This window comes from Halyomorpha halys, unplaced genomic scaffold, assembly GCF_000696795.3.
Source record: "Halyomorpha halys isolate HHAL.00 unplaced genomic scaffold, Hhal_1.1 Scaffold45.1, whole genome shotgun sequence".
NCBI classification, from domain to species: Eukaryota; Metazoa; Arthropoda; class Insecta; order Hemiptera; family Pentatomidae; genus Halyomorpha; species Halyomorpha halys.
This window is the reverse complement of record NW_027113993.1, coordinates 50,921-65,766: the sequence shown is the minus strand read 5'-3', so window position 1 is coordinate 65,766 and position 14,846 is coordinate 50,921. Positions and strand designations below refer to the sequence as shown.

At 29.7% G+C, this 14,846-nt stretch overlaps 1 protein-coding gene across 1 annotated transcript in view; it reads left to right on the top strand.

Annotated features, from left to right (window-relative positions):
• LOC106688985 (IDS-type sesquiterpene synthase) overlaps positions 1 to 9,673 on the top strand; it is a gene marked incomplete in the record, with an annotated part of 14,242 nt that extends 4,569 nt beyond the window's left edge. The window contains 6 exon segments of the mRNA XM_067051219.1: positions 764 to 904; positions 3,715 to 3,921; positions 4,490 to 4,636; positions 4,994 to 5,071; positions 6,497 to 6,631; positions 9,318 to 9,673. Of these exon segments, the coding sequence (XP_066907320.1) occupies positions 764 to 904; positions 3,715 to 3,921; positions 4,490 to 4,636; positions 4,994 to 5,071; positions 6,497 to 6,631; positions 9,318 to 9,551 (942 nt within the window).
• Between the last annotated feature and the right edge of the window lie 5,173 nt (positions 9,674 to 14,846).

Genomic DNA, 14,846 nt, shown 5'->3' with positions numbered 1-14,846 from the left:
TTTTTTAAATTTTTATTAGCTATTATCACAATAAATTATTGAAAATCGAGCATAAACTTAATTATTGTACATATATACATATATTACTCACAATAAATACAAAAATATAGGAACTGATGAAGAAGATTTTCTATGAGAGCGTTAGCCTTCTGAGATTCCAAGAAAAAATATTGACCACCTCTTCTACGATGGTTGCCTTCTTTAATTTATTTTTAACAAACATTCTGAGATTATTAGAATGCAAAACTGTAAGTTATAATAGGAAGAATGGAATCTAAAAAAGGTTCTTTTTCATCCGTTTCCACCATTATTTTTAGAGATAAGTATATGACGAATTATTGTGCTCATTTAATCTTACATTTTTTACCGAAGAATCGACATATATCCATCTTGTCCCTTCAGAGGTGTTGTGATCGTGTGATCCGTGAATATGTCAACTAAATAATGTTGCCTTCCTAATTATAGCATATTTACAGAAAGAAATAATATATCAAATAAGCTCTTTTCTTTCTTTTTTGGGTCCCAAAAATCAAGGTGGGGAAACGCGGCTCCCCCCTGCTTACGCCCATGCATACAATGAAGTACCATTACGAATGGCAGCTTTTCAATAAAAGAGTGTAAAAAAAAAATAGAAAATATATTGATACTGATGAATATTAACAATTTGTTAAAAACTATATATAAACTCTAACTATTTATTTGCAGATCTATTAGAATCATATTCTTGTTAAATATTGTTGAAATCAGTTAATTTACTTTCTAGTGTATAGGATACACTACTCCCTATTGCTACGAAGGTTGGAACTTCTGCGTTGAGTTACTCTACAAAACGGTGGCCGACAAACCCCATCAGACAGAAGAAAACTTGAAAAAAATGAGAATACTCAGAGTTTTATCGGATATGGTATGTTTAATTAATATTATCCGAAAAAGGTGTTTTTGTTGATTATAAAGATAAAATTGAGGCCGATATTAACAATATTATACAAAATATATCCCTCTTCCGCCATTTTGTTTTGTATTATTAAAAGCACAGTATAACCTGTATTTAAAGTAACCTAAGATTTTTTATCACTTAGAGAGGCTTTTCATTTACCCAATATTTCAAATAGGTAGGTTTAAAATGTCAGTTGTCTTATTAATAGTGGGCCCTGCTATAGAGGTCGAAATGTACTGTTTTTCATTTAAAAAGGTTAAAATATTATTTAAAAAAATACCTATATCATGTTTTTATTTAAATGTACTATTATTTTGGAAAAGAATACAAAACATATGGCTTAAAAAATCAGTTATATTGGGTTTATTGAAGTTCTACAATCTTTAAGGTTTTTCTTGATTGGATAAAGTTGATCAAATATGCCAGAATTATCAATATTTGATGTCTCAAAATATTTATATAAGGCTTCGTATGTTTTTTCTGCATCACACTTTGAAACTCTCTATTAGATGTTAGGTAAAAACAAAGTTTGCATGGAAGAAATACAAATGTATATAAACAAAAGTGTCACAAACAGTCCAAACTTGTCAAAATTACGTTTGACTATAATTAGGAATAGTAGTCCGTTATTCTAGGACCTATGAGTATAACGAGATAAAAATAAAAATAATTTATTTATAATCTTTACACTTTCTTGAGACTAATTAATATTGTTCAAATAAATAAGATTTTGTCCATTTTAGTCTCAAAACATTTTTCATTCCATTATAAGTCCGACGTTTCGGCCATCTTCAAGGACAATTTTAGAACCACATCATTTAAAAAACAACTTTATGCAGGCAATTCTGCCCAGGTCATTTATATCAGTCCACAAATTACCCTAATTATTCAATTGTTCTCATTAAATTACAACCTTGTTATCATAGTCAACCTTCTTTGTTAAAATTTATTTATTTAGACAAATATTGTTGTGATAAATTTTAACAAAAAAGGTTGACTGTGATAAACAGTTTTTAATTTAATGAGAACAATTGAATAATTAGGGTAATTTGTGGACTGATATAAATGACCTGGGCAGAATGGCCTGCATAATGTTGTTTTATAAATGATGTGGTTCTAAAATTGTCCTTGAGGATGACCGAATTGTCGAACTTATAAAGGAATAAAAAATAATAATAAGGGCGACGATAATGGATGAACAATTTTCATTTATCGAAGGGGGGGGGAGGAGAGGGAAATCTGGTGCGGAGCCCGCATAGCTTAACTTTCAATTACCACTCTTACTTTGAGTTAAAATTATTCCTTGCTTGTCGTAGGAACAAAGTCTCCCAAAACACCCTCTGTGTGTGAAAAGCTCAGCTCAAAAAAGAAAAGTCCGAAGATACCGGGATTACATATTTATGGCAGTATACACCTGTGATATTACGGTCACTTTATGGAATCGATGTTTCATATTTTTTTCGATTTTCTCAAAAACAGCACTAAGGATTTTAACTAAACTCGGTATATCAATGTACGATTAATTTTTTTTTTTAATATCAAATAAGTTTTATCCCCATGGGAAAAGTACAGCAAGGCTTAAATAACGAATGTTCAAAAAATCGTACTCGTATCGTAAAGTACTTCTAATTTTGTTATTTGAAATGACTATCTATTTTTCATTGTTAGCAATAATAAACAATAATTAAATACAATCTATAAAAGGATTAGATAATTAACTTAAGGGGATAAGAGAAAAAATATTTTTCCTTGTTAAAAACATATCTTCGTGAATAAGAGTAGTAATATATACCTATTATATATCGTTGGAAGGCCAAAGAATTCAGAAGTAATGATATTTAACATATGAAGTTGTGAAAGGTAACGGAGATTGACGAAAACCGCCTGAATAAAATGTCTGTTTTAATAAATTTTAACCACCTGTGCGCAGTGAATTTTTGCGTTTTGCTAATCTGAATAATGTTTTCATGTTACAATATTTATTAAATAGATAGTTCAAAACTACCCTTTAAATTTTCTTTTAGTTATTTATTTATTGATATTTACAACTGTATTTACATAAAAATACATCTAGTAGATTTGATGTTAGATTATAATGATATGATACAGCCTAGTAGAGAAACTATCCATAGCACTCTAATACCATTTCTATATTAGGCGTATCAAGGCCATCTTTTCAGGCACCTCAGAGAATTGTCAGGAATGGAAGAGGAAGCAAGTTTGAAACTATAGAAACTATTGGGTTTGACTGGTTAGTGGGTTTATAATGGGAGGATTGATATCTGGTTCAAGCAGGAAAGGTTACATAGGGTATGTGTACAAATGGTCTTTATGGATGATTGTATTTGTGGAAGTGAAGATTTTATGAAAGATTTTGGATTGTAAAGATTAGATATAAAGGTTCAGAGGAGCCCCAAAGCTTCTAAAATGAAGGAGAATTTTTTTCAACTCAAAGTAGGATGGTAACTGAAAATCGTATGATGAGCACACTGCACCAGATTTTTTAAGTAGATATTGTGCAAAAATTGGACAGACTTAAAATAAAATTAAAAAAAGTTCAATTATAAAATAAAATAAGCTCAGAATTACGTAAATTTTGTAGAGTTAATGAACTTTCCATAGGCTGTAAAAAAAAAAAAATCAGGATTCTTCTTACATAATAATATAGTTGGAAAATTCCAAAAAAAAAAAATAAGAATTTGCATCTTTCCCCCAAAATCATTTGTAATAATGCCCATCCAGCCATTTAATTATTATGCTTTGATTAATCATTACAGAGCCATTCAATGCACTTTATATTAGATGACTACGCTGACAAAGCAGAGTTTAGACAGGGTAAGAAGATTTGGGCTTCGATATGTGAAGGAGGCCAAGAAGCAGCCATCTATGACACTTTCACTGTCAACTACTTGATAAATTGCATGCTTCAGCGTCACTTTAGGAATGATCCAGGTTTCACCAAGATGTGTGAAATGTTTTCTTGGGTAATATTATTTTTCTTTTAACTTTTTTATGTATTTATCAAATGTCATCTCATAACAGCAGATTAAAAATACAAATGTACATTGCTTACAATTGATATTAAATAAAAAAAAAATAATTTTGAGAAATAACACTTTGACACTATTACGTATCTGTTAGTACAATAATTTTAATTAATGTAAATTTGGTCCTTCAGTGCTTAGGAATTTCTTGAAATACTTGTTATAGTATCCCTCATCTGCTACTTTGTACCAATACTGTTGGGTGAGTAAGATGTATTGAAATATAAAATAAACTTATGAGGGTTGGTAAAAAAAAAAAAGAAAAAAATAATAGCCAAACTTGAAGGGTATTTTGTATTTTAATATTTCTGATTCACCAAATAATATTGGGGCAAATATAATGCTAGGGAAGGAGACATAGTGTCACATAAACTTTCAAATAAATGAATTAAATTATTGTCTTTCTATTATGACATAGCGGGATGAAAGAAAAAAAATCAATTTAATTACAGAAAGTCAAAATATGAAACAGATAAAGACTTATTGTAATTGATTCTTCGCAAATTAGGTTAATGGCAATTCAGGGATAGGACAAGTATTGGATATCCTGGACCATAAGAATTCAGATTTCAGTGATTATGCTAGTTGGAAGAACAAAGTTGAATACAAATCAAGGAATACAATGTGTGCTTTTCCAGTACTGGGTCTTCTACATGTAAGTAGTAGAATTTAGAACTATTTTAGTTTAGTTAACAAAAACAAATAATAATTACATAAAATAATTAATTACTACTTGATAATAATTAAGTTTAAAAAAATAAACATTGTGATTTATGCATTAGACTACTAATTCTCTCTATGCATTATATATCTCTCTGTTATAATATATCTTATATTACTCTCTGGTGAATATGTATTTTATCTGTTATTAATTTGTCTTTGGTAAAAGTCATTAGAGCACCCATATTACATATCAAGAACAATGTCTTATATTTAACAAACCATCTGAACTATTATTTTAATAATTATTTTCTAATCAATTCCTTGTAATCAGATTAATTTCTAATTACAGGCAGGACTGACCTGTAACGACCTTATTCATAAAACTATGGACATATTTGGTGATTATGGACTTATGTTTCAAGTATGGGTATGTCACTATTTATTATATGTTTATTATGTTATATTTAACACTATTATCTTATTGCATCTTATTTTTTCTAATACTAACTTTTTAATTTTAAAAAAAGGAAGCAAAAACATACTATATATTGAGAATCAGAGAAGGGCAAAAATTAGCTATATTAGAACCCAATAGCTAAAATTGCCAAGGATAGGAGTCTTATTCATGAATGAACAATTGATAAATGAATACTGTATTCATGGCAATTTTAGCTATTAGTTTTAACTATAGCTAATTTTAGCCCAGCAGTGTTGAGAATACTGGTATGAGAAAGAATTTTTTGAGCCAAAACACACATTATATATATTGAATATAATGATAGCAAGGGAACTTATAACCCCACCAGAGGAGTATTAGACTGGAGTCTATCCAGGAATGTTAAAGATATAAATTGGTTCCTAGCAATATTTCGTCAATCGCTCTCTATAACCACCGATGTCTACCAACTACCAGTTATTTATATCGTCATTTAAAATATGAAAATGTTCCATTACCCTTCCTAACAATCGTAAAAAAATTCTTTGATGCTTTATAGAGCAACACCGCTAAACGCTGGTCTATACTGTAACTACTACAGCTGCCAAAGCTGCTATGACCCAGCATGACACTACCTACCAGTTAACGGGTACAAGTGCTACTACTGTCATCAAGCAAATGCTGTATATTAATATTTGTACTATTCCTTGTGTTATATATTTTTATTTCACACATGTAACAACTATATAAGATATTTTAATAATCATAGACTATCATTTGAATTAATTAAGATTACAATAGAATCTGCTGATCCACTGAAAGCTAGTGTCTTACAAGTAGCATCTCTGGATGGTGTTTAATAGCTAGAGAATTGCCTTAGCGTGAATTTCTGCTTCACAGAATTCCCCACCTTAGGAGGCAGAGAATGGATCCTGTACATTCTTATGCTAAATATTGAAAATTTGAATAGAAATACTGTCAGGTGGAACCAGCTCACTCTCATTTTTCTCTTCTGGTAGGTCATCGTTCATCTGATCCTCAATTACAGGATTAAGGAATTTCTTGGAGTGATTGTTTTATCTTTTTTTTTTTTATATCAGGTTTCCTTCTTCAGCACTAGTAATTTGATGCTGTTTTTACAAGAGACGGGTTATCAGTCCTTTCAAAACTCCTCCTTTATCCAGACTTGGGCTGGCAGTGGTCCAGCTAAGTAACTACACTGATGGAGTTAATAATTAATAAATATTATAACTGACTACAGCAAATGGATTCTCCACAATTCCCTAATTCCTCTCAGTTAAGATTGGCTAAGCCCTTTGGTTCTCACTATAGTATACTAGTTCTTCTTATCAACAGGCTTTTATTAGATTTAAAAATGTCATAACAGTAAGTCAATTAATTTGTTCAATATTATAGAATGATTTCATGGATTTCTATTCAGTGCAAGAGGAATCTGGTAAAGGAAATTATGATTGCAAGAACAATGTAAAAACTTGGGCAACTATAACAGCAATGAGTCACTTTAATCCGGCCCAAGCTAAAGAGTTCAGGGTGAGAAAATTACTTTAATATTGTAAAGGATAATTATACATGTTATTAACTATGCAAGTTTATTATTTAGAAGAGTGGAATTTCATTACATTGTCCACTAACTATCTAAACCTCAAATGTATTTCTAAGATCTCTAGGTTTTTGACTTACTTATTTACTATAACAAAAGTATATAAGTCCTAGTATAGTGACAGAGTACACATCAATAACAACAAATAACCAATAAAATGATACAGTGATACTGACAAAATCAATCATAAAACAAACAAGAAAGTAATTTAAAACATACATAAAAATTCAATAACTCAAGTATCTTATATGGCACATAAATATAAACGATTAAAATCTGTAATAACATAAGAAACTAATTTATTTATATCATAGAAAAATTAATTTCTCATTGATTAAAGATCAACTTCCAATTTTAATTTTTTGTTTAAAAGTATATAATGAATCAAAAAATATATTATAATCAATAATGTTTTCTTTCCTTTGAATAATTTTAATAGGATAATAATATTTATTATTTTGAATGAACTTTAAACATTAAAGACTTTTGAATATCTCATGTTACTTGAACAGGGATACTATAATTAATGAGTTTTAAATGTTCCGGTAACTAATTTTAAAATTTAACAATTTTTGTATAAAGGTCTCTATTTGCTCTGCATGTTTCAAGAGATTCCTAATTTAATTGTTTCAACAAAATCAGATTGTTAATACTCAAAGTGTTATTTTTCTTTATATTTTTTTCTCTTTAATTATTTATTATTTTATCTTGTAAACTAAAAAAAAAAAAAAACAAAAAAAAAAAAAAAGAGGTGAAATAATTTATTTTGCAAACTCATGTAAATATATCCTTAGTGAAAACATTTCATTGTAAATAGGAAAGTCCTAATTTGTTTATGTGGGACCTGGTATTGTCCAAGCATTGAACACTGTTAATATTACATCTATTACAACACTGATTCGACAACATTGTACAATCCTCTGCCAGAGGCTGCCTATTGCTGTTACATATAAACAGTGATCTTAATTCGGCACTGATATTGTGACCATTTACTGTTTGTCCCTGTTCGCTCTACTCTTCAGTCGACATACTTTGCCAGATATATTATTCATCAAATTGTATTTTTATTGTATAGTTTTATTAATATTTTTCATAAACCAGTTTTTGTTTGTTTCAAATTTTTTATATTAAGATTATTTTTTTCTTTTAGGAAATTTGTTTGGTATTGTTTTATTTTTTTAATTTTATAAAAGTGATTCCACTTATTTTTTTGTCCTCAGAAATAGAAGCTCATGTTTGGTTGATATTTTTTTTTTTTTACAATATTATTTATTTCCATATCTTTTTAAAAATAATATTATTAGTTTCATACATAAGCTTCATTCCTTGAACCAATTAGTCTCTTTGAGGGAGCTCAAGAATCACAGGTAATTAACTTCAAAAGTATCATTAAATTTCCAGTTAAAAATCTGTGCTAGATATTTTCTAATGCAAAAAATTAACATAAATAATGAGGGGACCACACCATGATGTAAATTCGATATTAAGGTGAACAGCAGCATTATAATAAAATATATCACTTATATCTACATAATTTAGTTAGATTAAATCACTTATATCTGAACAAATATAAATATAACTGTAAGGTTCCAATTTTACAATAAATTTGGCTCACACATAGTTATTAGTTATAAAGTATAAACTTCATAAATAATTAAGTGCTAAATGAAAATCTAGGCCATTAACTTTGACAGAGCTCATGTTATGATGTTTTATTTTTCATGAAAGAGGAGAACAATACTTCATTTATAAAATACTATTTGTGTAATAGTTTTAGAGGAAATCTATACCTGTTTCATTTAGTTTATAATCCTTGGAAATTACTGAATCAATAGACAAATCGTATCTCACTGATAAATTGTTTCCTTGAAACATTTATCTGGAAATTGTGATAACACATAAGCTTGGGTTGTTACTTTTGTACACTTGTCCTTACTAAGCCATTTCTTTTTTTACAGGTTGTCTTTTAGGATGAAAAGATTGTTTATGTTTATATTAATACTGATATTCTAGCTATGTTTCTTTTACATTTATTATGCTATTTCATCATTTCTAAAAGAAATATTTAAAGTATGTTATATAAATGATTGGCCGTACAATTTCATATTATGAAGATGGTCAGAGGTGTGGTCAAAAGGAAACAAAAAATAGTTAACAACTATTTATTTTCCAATGTTTCACCCCACTTTGTCAAGCTTCTTCAGGGCTGTTTCAGTTGAAAGATATTGAGACAATGTATTGTTGTAATGTATATTAACAATTGTTTCAATATATTTCAACTGAAACAGCCCTGATGAAGCTCTACAAAGTGGAGTGAAACGTTGACAAATTAATAGTTGTTAATTATTTTTTGTTTCCTTTTGACCATACCTCTGACCCCTGACCATCTTTTTCATAATTTAAAATAAAATATTTCAAAATTTTTTAACACACAGTCTAGTAATAGAGTGAAAATTTAAGAATTGTTCCTATTTGCATGGTATTTACAAAAGAGAATTAATCAGGAAGTTGTAAAATTATAAATATAAGCTGCCTTTTTTAATGTTAAAGAATATTTCTAATAAATAAAAATCCTCTGGTATGCATTAATTAAGTACAAATAATATTGTTGAATAGGACTGCTATGGGACCAACGATCCAGCTAAAAGATCTAGAGTACGCGAACTGTTTGACGAGATAGATTTACCCAGGAAATACTTGGATTATTTAAGGAATATCCGTGTTACTGTTGAAAAAAAAATCAGTGAACTTAGTGATGCCAGAGTACGTGATGCTTCTACTAGCTACTTAGAATGGCTGCATGGAAACGGACATCATGATGTTGAATTGGAGATCCTAAAAGCTCCATAAATGCCTATGGATATTATATTAGTGAATAAATCAAATCATATTTAAATTTATCATCAGATACTACTCAATGTGTTTAATAACAGATATTTGTGGATGTTTTATTGGGCCTTCTGTTATATTATTTGTTAAATAAATTATCTATTTTCAGTACTTTTTTTTTTCATCTTTTCAACAAACGCTGTGGGATTAGAAGAGAGACAATCACGTAAAATTTCTGTTTTTTTCCTGAGGGTTACAAAACTACTGAAAACCTAGCTTTAAAAAAATGAAAGAGCAATAAAATTGTTTATTTATGTAATTATTTAAGTTTATAAGTATAGTAGAACACTGCTTATAGTCGAAGATGTTCAGAAATGAGGATAGACCTATTTTGTTATGTTATTACAAACAATTGCTCTCAGTTTCTCAAACAATGATTTTGTGCATACCAAATGCCTCTACTAGCTACTTAGAATAGCTGCATGGAGACAGACATCATGATGTTGAACTGGAGGGCCTAAAAGCTCCATAATTGCCTATGGATATTATATTATTGAATAAATCAAATCATATTTAAATTTATCATCAGATACTACTCAATGTGTTTAATAACAGATATTTTTGGATGTTTTATTGGGCCTTCTGTTATATTATTTGTTGGTTCTTGTTACTCCCAGCAATAGATAAGATAAAGTACAATTTATTACACCCATTTAAAATTAAAATAAAACAATTATTTATAAATTGTGAAGACAAAAATTAGGAAGTTGGCCTCTTCCACAAACTCAGGTTTACATTGAGGTTAGTTGGATTTACATACCAGTAATAGAACCCTTTATAAACTACATAAACACTTCGGAATAATTGTAATAAGTGTACTTCGGATCACTCTTCAGAGTTTTGATACAATCTGAATAACTAAATGTTATTTAGTTATAGAATATGGCCAGGATTTTAGGTAACTTATTAAAGGCAGTATGTTATCACCCCACCCCCCCTTCCTGCGAGATGGCAGGGCAGGAAAGGTTCCAATAAAACCCTATTAACATCACCTCATGGCTCCATCTTCTGATGCACCCCAACCCCCTCCCTCACACTTCTTTTCGATTTCTGACTGTTTTTCTTATTATTTCACCATTATCTATCGTCTTTATTATTTTTATTTTTATCTTATATGCGATACAACACGAGGAGGCCCCTCACCTCCGGACTCAAAATAGCTCCTTGAATGGATAGCTCATATGTAAAATTAAATATAACAGGTAGCCTTAAAATACCAAAGGTAGTAAAAGGTAAGACACAACACGAATTACTTTTTCTTTTTTCACAGTAATGCACTTACTAATTCACTTTTTATTTCTGTTTTAGAAGGTTTGGAAAAAAAAAAAGTTACTTAACTTATTTATATATATATATACATACATATATCCCTCTCTCCCTCTCTCCCTCTCCCTCCCTCACTCACTTAGGTAATATTGTAAATACCATTAAAAGAGTTAGAATTTTAAACTTTGTATGCAATGATATAGAAACATTATTAGTGTAAATAAATAATTTTTGTTTATTAAGTTTTAACTAATAATTTCAAGCAGTATTTTTTTATTATTGTTACTGTTCTAAAATTTTTTGGATACTTACATGTAGAAGACCTAATCCTGCTGGAACTCCAACTGGTACCATTGCTTTATTTTCTATTTTTTTTTCATCCAGTTAGTATAATCGCTATACTAGGTATTTGTACGGTCCAGGATGTCCATTGTTTGCCCAATCCCTATTCTGCCATTAACCTTATAAGCAAAGTAAGAGCAATAAGTCATTATTATTGTTTTAAACCAAATATTTTTTTTTAGTTTGATCTACATAAAATGAATTACTTGTATTTTTGTAATGTACAAAAATAAAACCAATTAAAAGTACTTTTAATACTGAATAATAATTAGCATACATATTCATGACTTCTTTCAAGAAATATCTAATAATTTTATACCTCAACTATGTAACTACATCATTTCATTTTTTTAATAAATATAAAGGTCTACCTTATATATATCTATTTAGATGCAGAGTTAAACTATCAATGATAGTACAAAACATTGAATTTTTTTCACTTTTTACTCTTTGTTATTTGATCTATCATAACTTCTCTTCTTTAAATGTTTACTAAACTCAGTTATTTATTTTTACTAAAATCATAAGAATATTTAACAAACAAAAATATCGGATTTAATGTTACACTATGTTATATAAATCATTTATTTGGTGATAAAAGTGATCAAATGTTATTTTTTCCAAATTCACTTGTATCTCTAATCCTATTAAAAAATAATAATAATTTTTTATGTCACTGGAGTTAACATGTAGTTGAGGGAGCTGACAAAATCTGATGAAAATTTCAGAAAAGTATTTAGGTTCATATTTAATAAGATTGGTAGGTCTATTTCATAAAAATTTTGTTGCAAAATCTTTCATCATGGGAAATATTTGGTAATGAATTTGATTACTTTTTGAAGAATTTGTTATTGGATTTTGATAATGTTATCAAATTTTGGATGAAATTAGCGAGTAGTTCAGGTATTTCCTGATGTTATTTCACAAAAACAATTATTTTTACTATGTTTACTATGTTACATGACCTCATTTGATAAATAGTTTCTATTACCAAAAAAAATAGTTTCAACACCCTACTGTATCCTGGATCATTCCTACAGTGATGCTGAAGCATGCATGTTATCAAGTAGTTGACAGTGTAAATGTCACAAAATGCTGCTTGTTTTCCTCCTTCGCATGTTGAAGCCCAAATCTTCTTACCCCATCTAAACTCACCTTTATCAATATAGTCATCAAGTACACCACACATTGCATAGCATTGCAAGCGTACATAATAATTAATTAAATGATATTAATAAATACGGTTTCAAAAAATACTATGATAATACTTTTGAGACATTTTTTTTCTATGATTTATTCAAAACACTTACATAAGTTTACGTAAATACCATTTAATGACTAGCAATCAAAGTCCAATAAATATAAATTATGTTATTTTAATATAAAAAAAATTTGTTTATCAACCAACCTCATTTGTATAGGTTTTTTCTTTGATCAACTTTGTACAATAGGAATTAATTTAATAGAATCAAATCAAGATGTATTGATTAATTCTCATATACACTAAATTTGTACTGTTAGTTAGGTTTTTAAATAAAAATAAAAATTACATTGGACAATTGATCAGCTACTAGACCAAGCTGATGAGGAGAATTAGAGAATGAAACACTTAGAGACATTGAAATCGAGACTACCCCTATACGGAAGCCAGTCAGCACCGCCAGATAAGTCTTACGATGAAAGTATTATATTTTAATTTTGGGTAAAACCATCCATAAAGACCTAAATGTTCCTTATGTAACCGATCTAGCCTGAACCTGATATCATTCCTTCCATTATAAACTCTCTAACCACCCAAACCCACTAGTTTCTAACCTTGCTTCCTCTTCCATTCCTGGCAATCCTCCAAGGCACCTGAAAAGAAGATGGCCTCGTGACCTTATATTGTAAAATGTTTTTAGAGTTCTACTACTGGGTAGTTTCTCTACATGCTGTATCATATCATTATCATTATGCCATTATGATCAAATTTACTTGTTGTATTTTTTATACAGTTGTAAATATCAAAAAATAAAAATAAAATAAAATAATTTTGAGTTTAAAATAATTCAATAGTAAAATCTGTTATATTACAAAGTATCTCCAGTATTCTCTAGTAAATATATGTATATATATTGTAATATTCTCCTTTTTTTACTAAAAGTTTTTTTTTAACAGATGGTATAGATGGTTATATTTTATTTTATGTATCATTATTAATATTTGTTTATTTGTTTTATTAAACCAAAAAGCAAGCAAATCAATTTTGATCAGTCAAATATGGAGCAAAAATACATCGTTCAAAATATTCAAGATGGGGGCACCCATCTTTCCGATTTACGATGAATTGCTGTTATGTTGAGAAGATAGATTAAAATATTTTCAACTTTAGTTATTTTCCTATCATGATTATATTTACAGTAAATTTTAAAAAAAGAAAAGAGGAAAATAATTATTAAGGAAATTTATACATAAAGAGAATCATGGACAAAAACTCAAAACCGTTGTGCTACAATCGATGTTTACATCGAATACCAAAGCATGAGAATGAAAAAAGGAAATAAGGACACTTGTCTTTGGAGATGGCAAGAGAAAAGATGTCTCCTGGAAGCAGGTAGATACTTAAAAAGAAGACATCAGAATCATCAGTCATTAAAAAAGATAATTTTATTAGTTAGTTCCCTCTACCTGGAATATAATTATATTTGTAAAAGTAGCTATTAATTTAGTTAAATGTCTTTGTGTTCTAATTTTCTGGAAAACCCGCCCTGAGAAAAGAGTCAATAATATTATATATAATGTAATATCCTCTTTTTTAATATTTTGATTGGAAAAGATGGTCGGGGGGATGTGGTCAGCAAAGAAAAACATAATTTTTTATTTTCAAAACCTCTTTATTGATAAAATATATATATGGTACAATACGGATTATATATCTTACAATATAATATATAATACATTTAGAATTTTTCTTGTTTTGCCTTACGGCATTATAAGATTAGCAAGAACATAGTCAGCTGAAGGCGGTTTTACATTTTGTGGCTCTATAGCCGGGAGCTTACAAAGAATGTGAGGGACTATTCGCCGAGGGAGGGAATTCTAGAAGCTCTGCAGTTTGGTTTAGTTAGTTTCGTAGAGGTGCCGCATGAGTGGTGCGCCATAGAGCAGGGTCGGTCGTATTATGGCCTTGTAGATCTTCAGCCTGAGGCGGAGCGAGATCTGCTGTGAAGTGAGCAGATGGTAGAGTCTATGCGACTTTTGTCGGGCCAGCTTAAGTCTCTCCCTGACGTGACTGGAGAAGGTGCGATGCCTGTCGAGAGTCACGCCGAGGTAGAAGATGCTATTGGAGAGTTTCCGACCCTCACCATCCACAACGAACTGCTGGGGTAGCCTGCTCTTCTTCCCCTTCAGGATGGACATGACGATGACATCTGTCTTCGACGGATTAACCTTGATGCCGTCCTTCTTCAGAGCAGCTACTATGGTGGCAGAGGCAGTCTGTGCATAGCGTAGGGCCAGTTCAGCTCTCATGCTGGATGCGTAAACACCAATGTCGTCGGCATAGGCTGCTACCACTGCATCCCGATGCTTGATGGTGACTACTGGTGCCGTGAAAACGACGAACAGTAAAGGTCCTTTTTTTTTTTTTTTTTTTTTTTCTGACCTAGA